We start from the raw sequence: 22,856 nt of genomic DNA, 5'->3' as shown, positions 1-22,856 counted from the left end.
TAGAGTTCTTTCCTTTGTATAATTTTCTTTATATAGCAGTTTCTTTCTTTGCTGTATCCTTCTTCTGACAGGACTAATCTTCTTTTAATGGATTTGGGCCGTACATAACCTGGTCCATGTGACTTCGCTGGCGAGCTGGATCTCTTGGTTCGGGCTTGAGCGATGCTAGAGATTAGACAGCTGCGATCTTAGGCTAGCGACTAAGATTTTGGGCTAACACCAGGCTTGGTCTGGGCTTTGAGCAAGATGGGCTTCTGAAATTTGTGACAGATACTAATATGCTATGATGATGTGTACAATTGTCATTGGAGGGAAATTTTTCCCTCCACACTTTGCCCTCCATTCCCTCTTTAATTGGATTATGGCTCCTATTAAAAAGGGAATTGAAGTTGCACGGTTATCTATTTTGCCAAAAGAAGGTTCGAAGATTGCCCATTGCCACTCTACTTTGAGAGGTTCCATAAGAGTTACTTCTGTTCTCACTGCGTTTCTTGAGTTCTTCATTCCGTCATCTCATCAGGTTAGTTCTTCATCTTTTCGATCTTGCATCATGAGCACTTCGACTACTCCTGAACACATAGAAATCGTGGATTCTGAATCCACGCCCTCATCGTCCCCTACAATTATTAGGGTTCCTCGCCCTTAGGGTTCCCAATCTTACTGGTTCTGCAAAGAATCTGACCAATCAATCAAACATCCCTCTGGAAAATGTTAATCTTTTGAGATTGTTTTTGGTGATATGATCATGTTTTTCTTTGAGGGGATCATGGTTAACAGATATTCCTCTTAATGCTTTAGCTCCGCATAGCATATTCCCGATCTCTTTATTGTCTAATTCCTTTGGAAGTACTTGAAAGATGTCCAAAGCTGTTAAGCCCATGTTGTTCTTGGCATTGACATTTATCTTTTTAATCACTTTTTCGCTCAACAACACTTTTACTGCCTATAAGGTAGACAAGAGACAGCGTTAATTAATCATGAAATAAACATGGAGAAGATTATATTGGCTCTCAAATCATTGTACAATAGGAAAAAAAGAATTGCTTGTATATATATATTTAATTTGGATGACAAACTTGCCTGGATTTGATTTTTTGATGTTGCCATATGCAAGAGAGTGTTGCCATCCTCGTCAGCCCAATTCAAGATGTCTTCCTTCTCAACCCTTTTTCGCCATTCCACCAACACTTCAAAAATTTGCTGATTGTGGAATTTGAGAGCAATATGCAGTGCAGTTTCTCGTCTAGCTATCAAATCTTCAATAGAGCGTGGGCGAGCCAATAGGAACAATCTCAAAAGATTGACATTTTCCACAGCAACCGCATGATGCAAAGGAGTTGTGCCGTCTCTTCCTTTGTCGTGGACTAGGCTGCTGTCAATCGAGACGAACCACTCCACCATGCGATCATGCTTACCTAGAAGAGCAAGGTGCATGGGACTAAGGCCATCCGGGTTGAGCTTCCTGGCATACGACGGCTTCAACCTCATGACTTCTGCGGCGAAGTGATGGTTACCAGTTGATGCAGCCACATGTAAAGGAGTCTCAGCTAACAATTTATCATCGATATTGCACTCCAAAATACTTGGATCCTCTCGAATTAATGCATACAAGCGTTCGATGTTTCCTTCATAAGCAGCCTCCCTCAACCTGGCATCCATTCTAAGACAGCTACGGTTTTATATTATATGTGCTGAAAATGTTTGCCAAGTTAGCATTGTCACCACCTACCTCTCTTCTCGATCTTTTAAAGGAGTCTTGCTATAAACCTTCTTACATGATGCCAGAAAATTCAGTGCAGCGTCCTCGGACAAAAAATGTCAACAAAGGCCTTAGCTATCGACGGAGACACTTACGCGCTTTTATAGAATTAATTACATCGTTTTTTTTGTTTAGTATTATTTATCCCCTTAAAAACCATTTTTTCAAAAAGATTAAAAGAGTTGACAGTGTAAGATTCTTAAATAATGGAGGGACGCGCGGATGGTGATGGAGGGTGGGGAAGGAGGAGAGAAAATGGAGGATTCATTAAAGGGGCAGACCGAGAGCGGTGCGGTTGGGTGGAGAGCTGATGAGAGTGATTGAAACCGTTGGATCATTTGTTAGACTTCGGAGGAGGCAGGCACACACATTAATTGTTTTATTTACAAATTAATTAATTGTAGACATATGAGAGCCAGGTGGTTATGAGTAGATTTCGACAAATTGAACGAGGCTTCGAATGATTTTCCTTGTGAAGAGTTGGGGATCTAAGAAGCACCAATTCGTGTCCGACACCGATACTCTATAGACACTTTGAACCACGAGTCTAACACTTTATAGTTGTCCATTATTTAAATTTTATTTATTTATTTATTTATTTATTTAATTTCTGACACTTGCCAACACATTTAAGACACACTTGGTTGAAGTATCTTGGACACTTGGTCAACACATTAGAGACACTTGACTAAAGTATCATACACATCCTACGCTCTTTGTATTGTATAAAGCAAACACATAACAGTTCAGAAAAAAAATATATTATGAACATACATGCATCAACATTTTGTACATAGAATGCTGAAGATGGTGATTAGTTGATTGGCTTCTTTGGATGTTGATTTGGTGGTGGTGGATTGTGAAAAAAATTCACCTGTTACTATCAAATTTATTGCGGAGTTTAGAACAGTTTCTTTAATTTTTGTTTTTGAAGGGTATTAGAAAGACAATAACAGAGGAGAGAGAGGTAGAAAAGAAGGTCGTTGATGGAGTAGAAGGAGATGGCAGGTGGTGGTGAGGGTGGGGGTTGATGAGATGGCAATGGTGGATCTGGCAGTGGTGGAGTGATGACAGTTTAGATGAGAAATGTTGTGTGTAAGAGAGACATAAGGGTGTTGTGATATGGCAGACACGCTTTGAACACTTTCAGGGCATGAGAAGTGGTTTTATAATTTTTTTTTTTTTTTTTTAAAGGATGGGATTCAATGTAATTTAAAATATATTATGAAGTAATTAAAAATAATAATATAAAATTTAAGAAAACAAAATTAACAAATATTTAGGTCTAAGCTCTAAATTAGTGATTTTATTCATGATTGTATGGACAAAAAAAAATGAAAATTATTTATATAATAATATAAGATATATATTTTTTTGGTGTATCTATATCATATTCGTGTCTTATTTTTTTTAGATTTGTCGTATTTTGTACCTGTATCTCGTATTTGTATTGTATTTTCTATGATAAAAAGTAGGCGATGGGTTCAACAGCACCGCGTCTGTGTCCGTGCTTTCTATGATAGAAAGTAGGTGATGGGTTCGACAGTGGAAGGGTGAAAATAGTTAGAGTAAGGTTTTGGGGTTTTTTTAGTCTATTTTGTTATATTGATGTTTTCTTCTTCTTTTTCTTTTAATATGATTTAGTATATGAAGGGTAAATTGGTAAATTTATACATATATAACATTAAGGATGGTTTAAATTACTAAACCAGAGTGCTAGGTGATTTTTTAAGAACTTTAATAATAAATCCAAACCTTAAAAAGAGGTCAGAGTAATTTATTTTTCTTTTTCTTTTTTGTAACGAGTTAAAAAATTGTATCCAAGAAAAAAAAAATTCAAGGAATTAATTAATTAATTAAGGTACATTACATAACAATTTATGGGCCATGTTACATGGATTTGGGCACGTTTATCAGATATGGGTACAAATTCATGGGTCAAAATTATTAAATTTCTTAACCGAATGACACATGGACACTTCTAAATAATTATTTTATTTTATTTTATTTTCTAGAACAAAATAATGTTTTTTTGTAACAAAGTGTTCGGTGTAGTCATTTAAAAATAATAATATAATAAAATTGTATGATTAAATATGTTTTTTTTTTAAGCATATGTTTAATTAATAGTGCCCAATATTTTCATACATGTATCTCATGTCAGGATACTTTATCACTTTTGAAGTGTCCATATAAAATAACCTATGAGGCCATGATAAGAATTAAAAGTGACAAAGAAAGCCACACAGAGTCAATCATCTCCAAAACAAGCCCAACTATATCTTTCACTTATTTTGCAACACTATCTTCTACAACTGATTGAAATGTTTAATAACTTTTAAATAGTTTTTAAAGTTTCTGCAATAAAATGGCATGTGGTATCCACTGGAAAGGCGGGCAGTGAAGGCAGGATTTATACAGGGTTGGGAGCCTGGGGCACGTAAAGTTGCAGATAATATAAAGGATTTGATTGCACACCATTTTTTTTTTTGTTAATATTGCTGTAATTGAGAAGTGGATTTCACCATAATTTAGATTTTGATTCACCTTTAAAAAGTCAAAATTTAATTTATCATGCCCAACAAACAAATTATTTATATTTTTTTCGAATATAAGATCTATAAGTTCAAATTAATTTTGTAGTCCGTAAATATATGGTAAATATTTTTAGTGAGGTCCAACCGTTCCAACTATATTTATGGAATGTTATTATAATGATTAGCATCATGATGACGTGATTTTACACTCATATAAAAAGAAGTCAAACTACATAGAGAAAAAATAAATAAATAAATAGGCGCGCACACACAAATGTTGATATGTCAAGTTTTGAAGAGTCGAACCATGCGCGCACACACAAATGTTGATATGTCAAGTTCTGAAGAGTCGAACCATGAATACTTGAACTCCTAACCAGGATGAAGTAGAGATTTGAACTTCAGTGCAATTACACATTATCAAGAAGCTAGTTAGAAGGAAAAGTGAATAGATGTGAGCATTATAAATGCGATGTTTTGAATTAAATTCTGAGCAAATAGAAGTATTAGCAGAATGGGAGATTATTGAGTCCGTGTATCGCGGAGTGATGAGGAACAAAGGGCAACAATAGGTGGCACTGAGAAAGATTTGGGATATATCTAGTAGTCTATGAGGAAGGCCTATTGTGTGGAGTCGGATTATGCTCATGGACGCATAAAATGTTGCGCTGTTCAACAAATAGAAAACACAGAACTGGCATGGTTTCATTGTTGACCTCCCTGCAAGATGTGGTCCTCTACGAAACACTCCCTCCACCATGGGAAGTAGTCATCTTGCCAGAATCCACCAGGAGGGCTGAGCACAGCTTGTAATTTGGCTGTTGCAATCAGTACAGCCACTGTTAGTACCGCCTGAGACATGTCTCTATCTGACGATTTCTTGTGCACATTAAGTCCAAATGACTTGTTTAATTTGTGGCACATGCAGTGACTTATTTTTGTTGATCTGATCATCTATTTCTTCAAGGGGGTCATGGTTAATGGAGATACCTCTCAATGCTTTAGCTCGGCATAGTATCTCCCCAATCTCTCTGTTGTCCAATTCCATTGGAAGTTGAAAGACGTCAAAAGCTGTTAAACCCATATTGTTCTTGGCATTTACCTTAAATCTGCTTAATCAATTTTTTACTTAACAACAATTTCACAGCTCGCATAAAAGAAATCAAGACAATAGTAATTCTTCATATAGATCTAAAAAAAAAAAATTATGTACTTTATTTTTAACAACTGAACTAAGATGAATACATGACTTTTATATTTTAAAGTGGATTCCCTTCTGTTTGGAAAAGTGTTGTGCACCAAATAATATTGTTTTGGTACATGTGTGGGTTCCGTATTGTGTACCAAAACGATGTTGTTTTGCTGCACATGAGAGAATCTTTGTCCCTTACAAGGCTGCGACGAACCAAACTGAATGAGTTTGGCACGAGCTCATTCGTTAAGCAAACAAGTCAAGCTTTAGCTACAGTTTCAGATCGATTTCTATACTCGTTTAGTAAACGAACCGATCTCAAACAATGATGGGCTCAACTCGTGTAGGCTTGTTTATATTGGTAAACATAGGTTTGTATATGTTCGTGAACCGTATACTCGTTATAGGGCTCGCTTATATTTGTTTCTATTTTTTTATTGTAATTCTTTAATCTTTCAAAGTATTAATTAAGAATTATCATATGAGAATGTTAGGTCAAATGGAAAGAAATGAAAATTTCATATATCATTTTATATTTGCCAAAATTACTCATATATGCACCTAGGAATTTCAAATTACGGTTACTAGAAAACACAAAGTTGAATGACTTCAATGTACACAAATGAGTTTATAATGGTTAGGGCTGCAACTTGGGCGGACTAACCCAGCCCAACCCAACCCTAACTCAGAAATTTTGAAATTTGAGCTTAAAATTCATAAATCAGGCTCATGTTCAGGTTGGATTTTGTCAAAACTCAGACATGTTCGGGTTGGGTTCGGACTCAACCCGAACCTAACCCAAAACCCAAAATAAAAATAATTTTTTTTTTCTCCTTTCTCTCTCCTCTCTCTTCTTTCACTTTCTCTTTCTTTTTTCTCTTTCTCTCTCTGCCGCCATCCCCTCTGCGGCCGTCGCCGCCTCCACCGTTCCACAACCGCTGATCCGCCACCGCCGCCGTCCCTCTACCTCCGCCGCTGCCGTCGCCACCATCACTTCCAAAAATTAAAAGATAACCCATACATACAAGTTAGCAGTTGCAAAGAGAAGGGGGCAAGCTTGAGAGTTGAGAGACAGCGGCTGAAGCTTAGAACAGTGGGCGATGGAAACTGAAAGATATGGTTTTGATTTTTTGAACAATCTGAAATGATATGCCGATACGGGTTCTGAACTTCTGATTCTTGTAGACAGATAGATAAACTGATATATATGGGCTTTGAACTTCTTATTCTTGTAGATTTTGTAGTTTGCAGTTGGAGAGAGAGAGTTGAGAATGAGACCAAGATGGAGGCGATTGGGGAGGCTGAAATGATTTGCCCTAAAAATATTTTATTTTTTAATAATTATATAATCAAATGCTACGCATATATATATATATATATATATATATATATATATATATATATTTCCTAAAAAAAAAGGAAAAAATTTCTAAACTCAACCGGTAAACCCAACTCAACCTGATTCGGGTTGAGGTTGGGTTAGGATTGGGCTGGGTTGGGTTGGACCAGCCCAACTTGCAACCCTAATTAATGGTCACTTGGGCTTGGGCTGAAGATATGGGTTGATTCCTCGTTTTGCTCTGAGTTTTTTTAGCTTCTTTTGGGCCATTGCTATAGGTTTAGTTCTTGGCTCTTGTTGATCTACTTTTGTGTTTGGGCTTTGCCCCATGCTTGTCCAAGCATGTTTGGCAAGCCTAGTCCCTTAAGTGAAGTCTATAGTGTTAACTTTCTTTTTTAAAAAAATTTAAAAAAAAAAAAAGAGACCAAATTTGTTTTTTTTTTTTTTTTTTGGTTAATAAAGACCAAATTTGATATTCTCAAACTAAGTATTGTTTCTGTGACAGAATACTTTCGGAGTGAAACTTTTTGACAACTATTTATCTGATTTTCCTCCTCCATCTTCTACCAACTTCCTCCCGAGCCTTTGCTGATTCGACATGATTTTAGTTTATTGTTTCGTTAACTTCGCCTATTCTGATCTTAGATTTGCCACGTGTCTTCTTCACAGGTATTTCACCTCCATTATCAGTTAGGATTTTTTTATTGATATACAACATCATTACAAAATGTAACTTCAATGTAAATATATTGTATTTTTAAAAATAAAATCGTTATAATTTTTACATCTCATGTACAATATTTTGAGTACGTTTTATATTCTTGAATAAACATGTATATCTAAAAGTGTTGTCATTTTCTATGCAAATCCGAAAAGCACGTACATTTTCACAAAGTTGTTGTGTCCATGTCACTCAAACTCCTGAACATGCGTCCAAGATTTTATAATTATGTTCATAGTTTATGAATAATTTTTATTATTTCGGATACTTGACCAAAATATTTTAAATGTGTGACCGACCATATGAGATACTTGATCAATATCAACACTGTTGGGAAACGTGCAAGTTTTAAAAACTTTTCGAGAGATTTTGATTCATAGATCTTGATTCATCACATAGAGACAAGTTTTATGCAAAAATAAAAATATGATGTATCATTCAATTAATAGATTGAATACTTACATCAAAGGTCTGAGTAAACCTTTAAAACTTTCATCTAAAGTGAATGTTCTCACTTATTGTAGATCCCTTAGCAAGATGCCTTCTCCTTGGATCTCCATCTTCTTGGTAATTATTTTGCCTTTAGGAATCATTCATAAGCCTCCATGAATTACTTCGGAAAACTAGGCTTGTGGGAGCCTCCATTAGATAAGAACATAAACCCTAATTTTCTAGAGAGAGAAAATTTATTCCTTTTTCCTTCTCATAAAAATCACCCCCTAAAATATACATAGACCATGTATATTTATAGGCAACATAAAAATAAAGAAAAGGAAACAACAAATCCTTCTCCATCTTTAATTCATATGTCTCAAATCTAATATAATTCCAATATCAAGTTGGGCTATGAGTGAGAATCCATTGGGCCTATTATTTTATTGGCTACAATGAATTAATAATTGGCCCGGTCCATGGACCCAATTCAATTAATTCATAAATTAATTTCTACTCCACTAAAAGAAATTAATTGAACTCCAATTAAATAATAAATAACCTCTAAGTCAATATTGCACTTTGACCCCTCTATGCATAATTAGTTATCGGATAAATATAGCCATCAATCCGACTACTTAATTAATATATTTATTTTGGTACCTTTGATTATTTCTGGCTCGATCACAATAAAACATTTGTTTGACAAAAATAATAATTTAAATAAATAAATATATAATAAATCATTTCGTCTAAAAACACACGAAGGCCTTCGAATTTACTTTGTGATCAACCATAATCAATACAAAATAAATACAAGTAGCAATGATGCAAATATTGAAAATATAACCCTCTAACTATTAATTACATAACTACCCAAAGTGTCGGTCTAAGGATCCCGAAGAATCCGCCGAACAAATCAAAGTAATTATTAATTAATAAAAGAGTCTATACTTTTCTCATGCTTAAGAGTCAAATGCCATGACGGTGATAGGGAGTAATTGCATACGACGGCTCTCGCAATATATCTCAACCTAACGCGGATCCAGTTCAAGTCTTAATTAATTATGAGTCCATCCATAATTACCGACTATGAACAATTTATAATTACTATTTATATATCATGCATTGATTGTCATCACATACATATATATAAATATTTCTTGTAATTAAATGGACACTATCAATTTCATAGTGAATCGAAACATAATACATTGAATTCACCAATTATATAAATCATAAATATTTCAGATATGTCAGGAACATATGTCACTATAATCCAGATAGGAATTTGCTATGCCAGGGCATATAAATCCCAACAGCTCCCACTTGCCCTCATAGCCAATTCAAATTGCACCTAACTCCAATGTTATCCAGATGATGATCAAAATTATTGATCAATGACACCTTTGATAATGGATCAACAAAGTTGTGTTCCAATGTAATGTTCTAACTACAAGTGCATTTTCTTGCCGGACAATATCATGTAGAACATGATACTTCCTCTCAGTGTATCTTGTTCCTCTATGGAACCTTGGGTCATTGGTTTGGACTACTTCTGCACTATTGTCACAACATAGCTCAATAGGCAGGCTAGTATACTCCACAACCTCTAAATCAGTGAGATCAAACTAATAGGCTTCCTTTGCCGCCTTTAAGGCTACAATATATTCCACCTACAGGTTTGAGTCAGCAGTTGAAATCTGCTTAACAATCTACCAACTGATCTCCCTTCCATTAAGTGAACATACACTGAGTCATGAACTTCATAATATCTACTTCTGATTGAAAATCAGAACTAGCATACCTGACTAGGACCATATCATCACATCCATAAATGAGTATGATATCATTGATTCTCCTTAGGTACTTAATGATATTTTTCACAACAGACCAGTTGTCAAGTCCAATATTGGACTGATCTCTACTGACTATCCCTACTATGTAGCGGATGTCCTGTTTGGTATAGACCATGGCATATATGAGACTCTCATATGCCGAAACATATTATTCCAGTCTCATTTGCTCAATCTCCTTTGATAGTCTTGAAAAACTACTTACTAGAGAGAGCCATCCATATCAATAAAGCAAGAACTTATTCTTTGAGTTATGCATACCAAACCTGGTCAAAACTTTATCAATGTAGGATTATTAAGATAAGCCTATTTTCCTTTTAACCTGATCTTGCAAAAGCTTGATCCTAGGAATCTAGCTTACATCCTGAAAATCCTTTATTTAAAAGTAATTGAACAACTACCTCTTTATTAATGACAAAACTTCCACATCATTCTAAATGAGTAGGATGTCATCAATATATATAGAATTAGAAAAATAATGACATTCCCTTGTACACTCATGATTTATTCACTAAGAAATCTTCTGGTATCTATTTGTAGATTAACTTACCTTCCATAGGAATCACCCTACTAGAAAGTTCTACAAGATCCCAGAATTTATTAGAATACATAGATTCCAACTCTGATTTCATAGTAACTCACCAAAACGATCTGTATCCACATCGGCTCACGCTTCCGTGTAGCTTACTGGGTCCAACTCATGTTTAACAGGGATATCCATAATGGTCTCACCTAAAAACATGATTCTGTCGAATTGGATGATAATCCTCCCACTACATCAATGTACCGATGCAGAAATCGATGATGCTAACGCATTAATAGGGAATTCATATATTATTCTTAATCTCTATAATAAGTGTGTTCACTTGTGGTACATCTGGTACTCTTACCATATTCTCTAACACTATGCTACTAGGTATGTGATTCATAATATGATTCTCCTATAGATAAACAGTGAGTGTAAACAATCAACTTTTATCATTGAGATCATAAAATAATCAGTCCTAGTGACATTTTAGAGTAGCTATCAAATCTATCATGCATATGATCTGTTTCCAACTTACTTGTCCATATCAAGCGCACATGTGCAAGACTACCCCATATGTGCATGTGATTCAAACTAAGATTTAGTCAAAAACACAGCTCAACGGTATCCTTGAGACAGACTAAGATGGAATGCAGTTCATAATGCGCATCGATGTTATTAACGCTAAACTCTTAAATGAAAGAGATAATGTAGCATAGCTGATCATAGATCTAACCATGTTAAGTGGAATTCTGTTATTCCTATTTGACACCTAAATTAATTTAGCGTCAATTGCGGAAAACTGGTACACAACACCCTCATTGACCATATAGTCTTTGCACTATCCCAAGAAATACTCAAATACTCGATCAGATCGAAGTGTCTTGATAAGTTTACCTAATCTGTGCTCCACATCAGTCTTGACCCTTTCGGAATATACCAAAAGTATAAGACTTGTGTCGCAACAGGTAAATTTATCCAAAACGTGAGTAATCTTGATTGGATGTTCATAAGACTACACGTGTACGTGTATACCGACTCCAATTGTTCTTTATGTTTATTTCATTTGGCTGATTAAGCCCTTAGAGTTATCTATCCTTCAAAACAAGATTCACAAGTTTGGTTTAGGCTCCTCTGCCTCACTAGGTAATAAACATTCTTTAACCAATCTTTAAATCTCATTTTGATTGATTATAACCCAAAAATAGACACCAAAAATACAATGAGTCAGGAATAACAAATTTTCTCTTAATATTCAATCTAGAAGATGCAACATTAGTTTCTACATCCTGCAAATCTTAAGAGCTTGTGATTATAGTATATTAACCATCTTTCAATGCACCAGAAGCAATCGCATATCTATTCAATTTTATAAAACCAGTTTTACAAAATAACGATCTAGTTTTTATAAACCACAAGTGAAACAAAAATTAGATAGCGTCTAACCACTGTGCATAAAGATAATTCTCTAATACTAATATCCTCATACTCTCTAATTTCAGATGTAATACTCCCACTGACTTAACTACAACCTTGGCATCAGGTCAAAAGATAAATATATTTCCATATCATCAAGGCTTCTGGATTCCTGAAATCCTTACAATAAATTGCAAACATGTTTAGTGGCTCCAGAATCTATCCATCAGGAATCAATAGATACAACCACATAACATGGCTCAATGATTAAATATATATTTTCCTATGCCACGTCATTGCTTAAACAGTTTGTCCTTTAGTGTCTTAGTTAACGACAAAAGAAACAGTTTTCTTCGCCCTCAACATACACTGCCTTATTCCCTTTAACCTTTTTGAATACCCATGTTCTGTGCTAGTCTAGTCCTATTATCATCCTTCTTCTGTGCTTTGCCCTTCCTCTTGGGCCTAGAAGAAGATGGTATAGACTAGGTTAGATTGATAGGAACGCCCATACTCTTGATTATCCCTTGATTATCCATGTTGATTATCTTATTCAAACTGTTTTGACTCATATTGAACCCTTTCAGTTTATCTTTTTCAGATTTCAATTCAATTTCAAGATAATCATTTTTCAAAATAAGACATTCCTTCAATGAGTTAGCAACACTTACCTTATCCTCAAGAATGATGATCTTCTTCTTAAGCTCAGTGATGATAGAATCGCTTTCAAAAGCTTTCATTTTTCCTTCATCAATTTGTTTCTTTAGCTCTTTATTCTCTCCTTTTACTTGGATAAGCTCATTTGCTAGCTTATTGATTGCATGTTTGGCTTCAATGGTTTCTTTGACCATCTTCTTTAGTCTTTTATCGTCCTTTTCAGCCTCTTTAACCTATTCATTATGAATTTCATTGTCTTCATTATCTGAACTGTCATAATCAGATAAATGAACGACATGAGGACCTCGATCAAGAAAAACAACATAAGAAAAATCATTAGTATTATCCTGAGAAGAATCACTATCACAAAAAGTAGAATTTTCAGCCATAGAAACTTTCATTGCTTTTTCTTTATTCCTATCCTTTTGTTTTTTACTGGGACTAGGACAAACATTGGATGCGTGACCTTTGCTTCTACAATTCTAGCAAGTAAAATCAGTTTCTTTTGAGTCTTTTACTTTCTTTTCATTAAACCTAAATTTTGACGTCTTGTCAAAATTTTATGGATTAGCCATGTTGCTATTCTTTCTCCTCCGTTGCTTTTGCAAAATCTGACTGAATTGTCTTGACAAGAATGTAATATCATCATCAGAGTTATCATTCACATAATTTTAACCTGTGTAGATTTTAAAGCAAGATGTTTCTCCTTCTGACTTAAATCAAAATTCTGCATCTCAAAATTTTTAATGAACTTACCATCTCATCAACTTGACAGGTAGTCAAATCACAATGTTCAGAGATGGTTTCAACCCTAATCTGGAATCTTTTAGGTAAAGACCTTAAGATTTTCTCACAGATTTTTTTATCACTAATTTTTTTTCCTAAGTGACACAGTTCATAAATTATTTGAAGAAGACTAGAATAAAAATTAAAAAAGGATTCATCTTCTTTCATCACGATGTTGCCAAATTTATGAGAATGCAATTAAATTTAAGACAACTTCACTTTTGAAGTTCTTTCATGAGTAACCTACAAAATATCCCAAGCTTCTTTAGCAGTTTTATAATAAAAAATTCTAGCATATTCAGATGGAACAACAGAATTAATAATTGAATATAAGGCTTTACCATTAGCATCATTTTGCTCAGTTTCAATAGCAGTAAAAGCAAAAGTGTCTTAATTCTTTGACTATTTTGCCATCCACAGTTGTATCTACTGTAGGAGGTGTATAGCCATATTCAACGATTACCTAAGTTTTACCACCAGAATTTTGCAAATAGGCTCTCATCTTTGATTTTCAAAAGTTGTAATTATCTCATTCAAATAAAGGACCACGTTGTTTAGGACCGCCCTCTTTCAACGCGTAAGACATGATTTAAAAAATAATTTTTGAAAACAAAACAAAACTTTCCAATAAGGATCAACTCAATGTTTAAAGAAAGGTTCTGATACCAATTTGTGAGTCGTACGCAGCGCGGAATGTATTTAGGAAAGTTTTAAGTTTTGTAAAACATATTTGTGTCGTAACTACCTTTACTTATTTTAGTAATTAAACAATTAATCACATGCAAATAAAATAAGGCAAAATATAGAGTTTGAGATGACACCACAATTTTAGCGAGGAAACCCCAGTTGATAAAATACGTCAATTGTTATTAGAAAAACCTCGTGGACTTGTGCAGTCTAAAGTAAACCAATCCACTATGCTTGAAACAAAGTATACCAAACTTTGACTCTAGCTCACACCCTATCATTCTATACCACACCAACCGCTGACGATCATCCGGCTTTGTAACTCCCCGTCTAACAGCAACTTGACCTTAGGCTTACATTTTATATTTATAGAAGAGTAGCAGGTAGATCAGACAGCACTCCACGAATGCTCCAACCCTTTCAAAGTGTGACTGTGCTTACTTCTGTTCTTTAATCGTCTAAATAATGTAGAAGAAAATCTGCTTCGTCTGATTGATGTTAATACGACTGTATGATCACGATTAGGATTCGAACTCCACAACTCTAACCTAACTAGGTGAATATGTGTATGTTCTAGGAAGGCAACAAAAAAATCAACTTTGATTTTCTGAGAGGGATAAACTTCCTAAGGCTTCGTGTAATATATGAATAATGATTTAAAGCCGTAAAAAAAACCTTGTATATAACATGGTTTATATAGAGGTTTGCAAAGTCATGTTCTTTCATAAAATAAAGGAAAATTCGTGCATAAGACTTAGAAGGAAAGTTGGATCAAAAAGGGATCCAGCAGAACAAGGAAACTGGAAAACCTGATACAATCAGGACCTGTGGAACCGGTTCCCATATTTGGTACCAGTTCCCAAAGGACAGTGAGTTATTCTTTGAAGTATGGCTTCTGGAACTGGTTCCCAAATTTGGAACCGGTTCCCACTTGACAGAATCCACCCTGAATATGGATTTTCTATATTTTTGGAACTCTATTAATATACCATGTATATCATTGTGTCTTAAGTGGGAAACGATGTCCTAATGTGTTGTTCTTTCCTTTTGATGATCAACAGTTATTTTCTCTTCTTGAACGAACTTCCAATTCTGCAGTCGATGTCAAGCCTGATATGGTAACTGTAATTACAACTCGACTAGGACTTGTTTTGTGATCGAAATATACCAATTTATAAAAATATATCTTACAAAAACGTGGTTGTTGTAATCAGTACAACCACCGTCAAAATTGCCTGAGACATGTCACCACTAAGGTACTTTTCTTTTATTTCCTGCACTGACATCTTTTTGCTGATCTCATCTATTTCTTCAAGTGGATCATGGTTAATAGATATACCTCTCAATGTTTTAGCTCCGAATAACATTTCCTCAATCTCTCTATTGTCCAATTCCATTGAAAGTTGAAAGATATCCAAAGCTGTTATGCCCATGTTGTTTTTGGCATTTACCTTCATCTTCATAATCAAATTTTTGCTTAACAACAATTTCACAGCCTGCACAAGAGTAATAAAGGCATTAATTAGATAGTTAATATTAAACCTTCAATTCATATATAACTAGAAATTAAGATTGATTTCTAAAGTGCCACCATTCTTAATGAGAATTAAGATGATAATGTTGGTTCATTAACAACAGATGCTGTTAATATATATGAAAACAAAACAAAAAGGTTTGGGTTTTATTAATTTATTTATATTGGATGAGAGACTAGCCTGAGTTTGATTTTTGGATGTGGCCATATGCAAGACGGTGTTGCCATCCTTGTCTGGCCAATTTAAGATGTCTTCCTTATTGACACCTTTTACCCATCTGACCAACACTTCAAAAATTCTAAGCTTGTGGAATTTTAGAGCAATATGAATTGTAGTTTCTTGTCTGGTTGTTAAATCCTCAATAGAATTAGGGGAAGCCAATAGAAACACTTTCAAGAGATGACCATTTTCCATAGCAACTGTATAATGCAATCTGGGAAGCCTTTTTCCTCCCCTTCTCGAGCCAAACGTGCAATGGCCTCTTCATTCGGTGTGCGTTGGTACTGTCCTGCATACACTGTAATTACAGCATCACAAAAGCACTTCAAGCTATCAACCGCAGTGGTTTCTAAATTTTTTATGTACTCGTTACAAAGATCCGCCGAAATTCCATATGCGAGTATACGTATTGTAGCTGTCATCTTTTTTGTAGGAGTAAAACACCAATAGGACCAAGGGTATTAGTCTTCTGGATGAACCATTCGTTATTTGCTATAACACTGTTTAAAATGCAAACAAACAGACTCTCGTCACATCCGAAATCGTCTACAAAACATCTTAGGTAAAAAATGGGAATTACAACAAAATAATCTTGGAATAGCCGCTGGCTAACTTCTCTCAATCACGTTTAATATATTTTCTCTTACGACATTGAAAGAATGCCTTTATCTTCTCAGGTGATAACAGTTGCATCACCGCATTCATCCTTTTTCGACGTTTTTCAAAAAAATCTTCCCCGGCAAAAGATGAAAAAGAACTCAATGGAGAAATTGACCCGGACACTGGAATAGATTGTGATGATGTAGCCATTTTTTTCTATAATAAAGATAAAGACTCAAAGAAGAGAAAATGAATTTGAAAATGTAAAGAAGTGCACTTTATAATTGAAAAAAATGAGAGAATGAGTGGTTTATATAGTCATTGAGAATATAGTTGTTAAAGGAAAAACAAACAGAATATAGCCGTTGGAAATATAACCGTTAGAAAAAAGACAAATATAATATAGCCATTAGAATAAAATAAACATAATATAGCCATTGGGAATATAGCCGTTAAGAAAAAGACAAACATAATATAACTGTTAAAAAAATATATACGAAACGAAACAAATAATTTATGGCCGTTGAGAAAAAACAAAGTAATACAACCTTCTGTTTTAAAAACAAAAATGGTACTATTTTTTTTTTTTATTGCCCTTTTTTGTTATTCTTTTTGTGTGTATTTTTAGTCTTTTTTATTTTTTTCAGTAAATGGAAAACCATTTAGTTCAGCTTCAGGAAGATGGAACTTCTTCATCCACGCCAGGCCACCAAGAAATACTTGAGTCATCAAAAACTACAGGGTCATTGTTGTTGTATGACCCTTGGTTATTGTCCAACCATTTCCTCCTCCTAACCTCTGAAAATGATTAGCCAAACAGTACATGTCGAAGCAAGTCATGAAGCATCAGAAAGAAAATTAGCCTTGCCAGAAATAGTATTTCAATGCCATCCTCATCACCACCAATTTAATCCTTGCTCGTTAGAAAAGATGACAGAAAAAAAAGAAAAGAAAAATCCATTGTTTTAAGACTTCCAAATGTAAAAGAAGTAGAGTATTACTTAGTACTGGTCCTGCTTTATACAGGGTGTTAAGAGGAAAGACTAGAAACTAGTAACTGCTCTCCCAGTGAAACTTGCATTGTCATGCTTCTCCATCCAAACTTTTTATCGTTAAAAAATTGTCCTCACAAATCATGTTTTGCTAATAATATCATAATATTCCAAGTCTATTTTAAACATCTCCAGCTCTTAAGTTTTAGGTCTTCTTTGGTCTTATTTATATTATTTTTGTTAATGATACATATTCAAATTTAAAGTCAAAGAAAGGAAGCACCAATGGAAGTTCCAAAATCAAACCTAAGGGAGCAGGTTTTTAAAGCAGCTGGTTTAGCCATTGCGGATGGCAAATATACTACATGACAAGCAGTTTCAACTCGATCATTAGGTTTTGATAAAGCTCTCTGCCATTTGTTCTATGACTTTACATGTTTACTACTTCCATGGGCACTTTGTTGCATAACGATTGTGTTTTACGTCGGAGTCATGTTTGCTTGCATGAAATCTGAATATGATATTAGAAGAATTGCTGGGTCATGGTTGGCTGACAGCATGTTTGTAATCCTGGCTTTTGAGGTTTGGAACACTCTTTCATGGTTACTAAAAGGATTTCTCCTTCAATTGAATGGAAGGAATAAGGCTGATTTTTGTTACAATAAGTCCATAACAATGTGTTAAAAGGATTTCTCCTTCATGAATTCTGTTCTTTTTACTTTGGATTCTAAGCCAATGAGGAAGAAGCACTACACCAATGCCTGTTATCTTTGCCTCTCTGATGCAGAGTCATTGGACCATCTCTTCTTCAATTGCAGTTTTAGTGCACATATTTGGGGGTTCATTCAACATGTTGCAGGATTCTATGTGGAACCAAGAAGTTGGGGAGAGTTAATTTCTTGGTGCTCTAGTACATGGAGACCAAGACAGTTCAATATTCACAAGTTGCTTTTCAATGCTGCAGTCTACTTCATTTGGCTTGAAGGGAATGCCAGGGCATTTAGGAATAGAGCTGCAACACCACAACACATCATTTGCCTTATCAAGTGTTGTATCCGAGCTAAACTTTCACCATTGAAGCTGAAACGAGGTGCTGAGCTCAGACTTTTGGGTAAGGAGGAGGATTTGCTGCAGCTTTTTATGCAGGGATGTGTCTTTGCAGGAAATCACACTTGGTGTGCAACCTCATTTGCTTCAGTACTGGAGTTGAAAGATAGGATTGAGGGTATTCATAGTTTTTCTGAGCATGCTCCTGTATTTGTAGAGCTTGGCCTTGGCCAATTGTGTGTTTGTTTTGCCTTGTGAACTGGTTTGCTTGTTTGCTCCAGGGCTCTTGCTTCGTACATTCTTCTTTTTCTTTATAAAGCTTACCATTTAACCCAAAAAAATTAAAAATTTTTTGTTCTTTTTATGTTTGAAATAACTTTATTTTGCTATAATGCTTAGTATTTTATCAACAAGCGTTGCTGTTTTCAGTGTGACAGCAGAGAAGTGGGTTCCCATTATAGAAGTCCCAGTAAGTTCTGTGAAAATTTTCTTGGAGAAAAAGAAGCGAGAGGGTTTCTCCATCTTGGGTTTAGAGCAAACGGCAAACAGCATACCTCTTGATCAGATAGCATTTCTAAAAAGACGGTTAGCCATAATTGCTATATTTATGTTCAATTAGTGGTCTTTTTTTGTTTTTGGTGGCTTTTATGGAGTTTCTGGTGTATATTAATGAAATTATCTCCAATTAACCATACAAAATAAATTCGAATCTTTTAAATTTTATCACAAGTTTTGCTTGCTTCATTTTTGCAGGGCCTGGTTCTTGGCCTTGAAAAGGAGGGTATACCCGTGGAGCTAATTCACATTCTGGATGCTTGCCGGTCCTGGTGTTTAGCGGTGAAAAGGAGGGTATACTGCAGAGATAATCCACATTCTGGATGGTTGTATTGAAATCGCACAATTGGGAGTTGTTAGGTCACTCAAGGTTTATGTTTGTGGAGCCATAGCACTCCTGGAGTACATTTAAGCAACAAAGATCCCCTTATGGCTGTATTCCCAACATGAGATTTGCATTTTAACATAACACAAAGGGAGCTTACCCATTTAAAATTCCTTAGCTGTCTAACTTGTAATTATGGATCACAGAGCAGGGTCTTCGTTATCCCATGTATTTTCACACACAGAAGGCCTTTATGCTTTCGATCTTTTGCATTTTGTTTCTTGTTTAAAACAAATGGAATGTTGGTTGAGAAAGAACCAAAATTTCATGCTTTACCAGTTGAAGCAATCCAATAGTTCGACTGTTTATATGGAAGAATGTGGCATGAAAATTGGTCTGCTGTATGGCATACACTTGAGGCATAAACCCTCACCTCCCCTTTGAAGTTGGAAGTTATATATATTACTCGCGATAATTGATCTGTATTAGACTCATGATCAGTCATAATAAATTATAATTAAGCTTCTCTTGAATAGAATGAATCTCTCTTATTCAATGTTGTCATGAAAGTAGTTTGTCACCTCCAACTGGTTGGTTATTCTAACTTGTAAGCAAATATTTAATAATTAAGGTTGTTAACTCTTCCTTAACTATGAAATATTTAAGGATGATGATGACAATAAAGGCGCACACACTACACGATCAATAGAGAGAGAGAGAAGAGAGAGAGGAAGAGATGGATTGTTATACATACAGCATATATAATTGTTATTATGATGAAACAAGGATTGATGGCTTACAATAATTATACATGGAAAGCTTAACAATAAGTCTAGTTGTTGTTACTCATTCATTAAAAGGAAACAAACATATAATAATACTACTAGATCATCTATTATTATGCATTAATAGGAAACAAACATGTAATAAACTATTATGGTACTTGTTCAAATCCTGTGTCCCCAAGACGGAACAAGTGGTTCAAGGAAGCCAAAAACAGCTTGCAGAGTGCAGATAAAAAACAAGAGTTCAGTAACCGCAGTGAGAGCTTCATAAAACAGGGATCCGGAGTTGAAGGATAAGGTGGACAGGTGAAAGATGACATAGCGACAATAGTTGGCGTGGATAAAGAGTTGGAGTATTTTGACTAGCAAATTGGCCTTGAAGTGGCGACGGATTGTGGTCATGGACCAATAAAACAAGAAACTCTTGGACAAATAGAAAGCAAAGGATCCAAGGGTGTTAATTTGCCGTAATCTACCGGAACGCCGGAACACAGGCTCTAACGCGGACGTTGCAATAAATGCGGCCGCCGTCATTTCAACTAAATGTAGGAGTCGCTGCACATCATCTCGTGCCAACAAGAACTTCATTTCCGCTAGCACTGGATTATTGTAAATAAACATTTCGCTCAATGATTTTTTTTCTCCTCCCCTGCGTATCATTTCCTCAATCTCTCTGTTGCTTGATTCCATTGAGGCGATGTCGAGAGCTGTTAAGCCCATTTTGTTCTCCCGATTTATCTCCATCTTACTAATCAATTTTTTGCTCAACAACAATTTCACAGCCTGCACAGACAAAAAGTGGATCAATTATTAGCAACAATTAAACCTTACAATTAAGGCTATGGTCCAATTCCATTCATGCTACCGAAACATAGCCTCAAAAAAAAAAAAAAAATTTCTGAAAGAGAGCAACAAGTTGAAGATGATCGATGTGGTGTTGGCCCATAAATCATTATTTTGTTGTGTACATGATCAAAACAAAAGAGAATTCTAGCCTCGGTTTGATTGTTGCGCGCCGCCATATGCAAGACGGTGTCTCCATTCTCATCGGGCCTGTTTAAGATGTCTTCGTATTGGATCTTCTGTAAATATCCCACCAACGCCTCAAAAATCCTAAGGTGGTTGTGTTTTAAAGCAACATGAAGTACAGTTTCTTGTTTAGCTGTGGAATCTTGAATGGAGCTTGGGCAATCCAACAGAAACAATCTCAAAAGATTTTCATTTCCTTGAGCAATCACATAATGCAAACACGTCATGTCATCATCCCCTCGTCTTTGACGGACCAAGGTGCTATCAACGGAGACGAACCAATCCACGATGCCATCATGCCCATTCAGCAGAGCAACGTGGATGGGGCTAAGCCCGTCTCGGTTGAACGCCCTGGCATATGATGGCTTCAACCTCATCACTTCTGCGGCAAACCGAAGGTCACCTGTTGATGCAGCCACATGTAAAGGAGTATCAGCAAACAATTCACCATCGATATTGCGCTCCAAAATACCTTGATACTCTATAATCAAATTATGCAGACGTTTGGTGCATCCCTCCTTAGCAGCCTTCTTCAACCTTTCATCCATTATATAAGATAGCTATATATATATATATATATAGACGGGCAGTTCGGAGTGGATGAAGAAGATAGCTTTTAAATGGAAAGGATGACAAATCTGTATGTCAATTGAGCATTTTCTCCTCCCTTCTCTTCAAAACGAATCAATTGGGGTTTTCTTTTACTTGTACAATCAATCAAGGTAATGGCGGTGCAGCTTCCATCCGAAGATCCCTAGAAGCTTCCTCGAAAGACAAAGAAGAAGTCCTATATTTGAAAGGTAAATTACGCTGATTTGGACAAATTTTACACAAATAAAATATTTACAAAATCTACTACTTTAACTTCTCCTAAAATTTAATACTTATGCTCAACGACCCCCTTCTATTTTCTCTCCCGCATAACTGGCAAGGAAATTTCATGAAATGGCTAATCTCATTATGTTCTTTTTATTTTATTATATATATATATATATATATATATATCTACACACACATGCATACACGTATATATCTTTATTCTTTTTTATTTTAAACCCAAATGCCCCCACCACTTCACCGTCACCCACCTCCATCGCCTCTCTCTCTCTCTCTCTCTCTCTCTCTATATATATATATATATATATACACACACACAGTTATTCTTTTATAATTTTATTTTGAAACCCACATGCCCCACCGTTGTCTATTTGTGTAAGGTTTGTTTAAAGAGGTGGTCAGTATAATTTACTATTATTTTTAATTAAGTTCAGTAAGTATTTTTTTTTTTTTTTTAATATTGCCCTTTACTTATTTATTTATTTTTATCGTGCCTTTCCGCTATACAAAGTTGTAGAGATATAAAAATTAGATATAGGAAAAAGACAGGCCATTTTTGTTTGTCTCATTGATGATTCGGTCACAGTTTTGTCGACATATGTCAGATTGTTGTTTGGCATGAGTTTCTTTCCTCCGTGTTCTCCAAAAGAGGTATAGTTTAGATGGGGTTTTATTGCTTCACAGTATTATTGTCAGTTAGAATCACAGTATAGAGAGCAGAGCAAGGAATAAAACAAATGGGTGGCCTACTATTTTTTCATTATTAGTACATGGTGAATAATTGTTGAAAAGGGTAAAAGAGGAAGTGTGTTGGTAATAAAATTTTGTTGAAATTTATTATTATTAGTATTTTTTTTTATGAAAAGTAGGACTTCGTCCTCGAATGAAAAACTTATTTTAAAAGTGGGACTCCAAGAAAAGCAACATGCAGATTCCCATTATAAACCCGGAAACTTCCCTGGTTAAACTTTGTCAAAAAGGCCGGCCATCAACTTAGTCAAGGTCGTCATGCAAAGCCAAAATA

General features: G+C 35.2%; 2 protein-coding genes across 3 annotated transcripts; both read right to left on the bottom strand.

Annotated features, from left to right (window-relative positions):
* Positions 1–511: 511 nt before the first annotated feature.
* Positions 512–1,751, bottom strand: LOC132304131 (ankyrin repeat-containing protein BDA1-like). The gene is made up of 2 exons (XM_059801685.1): positions 1,077–1,751; positions 512–939 (listed from the first exon to the last, which is right to left on the bottom strand). Exons 1-2 carry the CDS (start codon positions 1,657–1,659, stop codon positions 686–688), a joined length of 837 nt encoding a protein of 278 aa, XP_059657668.1. The 5' UTR covers positions 1,660–1,751; the 3' UTR covers positions 512–685.
* Positions 1,752–19,922: 18,171 nt separating this feature from the next.
* On the bottom strand, positions 19,923–21,937 carry LOC132304130 (ankyrin repeat-containing protein BDA1-like). 2 transcript variants are annotated; one of them, XM_059801683.1, is made up of 2 exons: positions 20,935–21,937; positions 19,923–20,749 (listed from the first exon to the last, which is right to left on the bottom strand). In XM_059801683.1, exons 1-2 carry the CDS (start codon positions 21,541–21,543, stop codon positions 20,129–20,131), a joined length of 1,230 nt encoding a protein of 409 aa, XP_059657666.1. In that variant the 5' UTR covers positions 21,544–21,937; the 3' UTR covers positions 19,923–20,128. The 2 variants fall into 2 exon arrangements, with proteins under 2 accessions (XP_059657666.1, XP_059657667.1); XM_059801684.1 differs by having other exon boundaries at positions 20,962–21,933.
* Positions 21,938–22,856: the final 919 nt, after the last annotated feature.

This window comes from Cornus florida, unplaced genomic scaffold, assembly GCF_030987335.1.
Source record: "Cornus florida cultivar Cherokee Brave unplaced genomic scaffold, ASM3098733v1 CherokeeBrave_3.0.0_Hap2_Chr04, whole genome shotgun sequence".
NCBI lineage: Eukaryota > Viridiplantae > Streptophyta > Magnoliopsida > Cornales > Cornaceae > Cornus > Cornus florida.
The sequence above is the reverse complement of the archived record's forward strand: the minus strand, read 5'-3'. Positions and strand labels throughout refer to the sequence as shown.

What these genes read in the sequence shown, in the direction of transcription:
- LOC132304131 (XM_059801685.1), bottom strand. Translation starts at nt 1,659, where the DNA reads ATGGATGCCAGGTTGAGGGAGGCTGCTTATGAAGGAAACATCGAACGC. An exon ending in AAAAAATCAAATCCAGGCAA is followed by an intron (nt 940 to 1,076) that starts GTTTGTCATCCA and finishes CCTTATAGGCAG; the next exon opens with TAAAAGTGTTGTTGAGCGAA.
- LOC132304130 (XM_059801683.1), bottom strand. Translation starts at nt 21,543, where the DNA reads ATGGATGAAAGGTTGAAGAAGGCTGCTAAGGAGGGATGCACCAAACGT. An exon ending in TTCTCTTTTGTTTTGATCAT is followed by an intron (nt 20,750 to 20,934) that starts GTACACAACAAA and finishes TTGTCTGTGCAG; the next exon opens with GCTGTGAAATTGTTGTTGAG.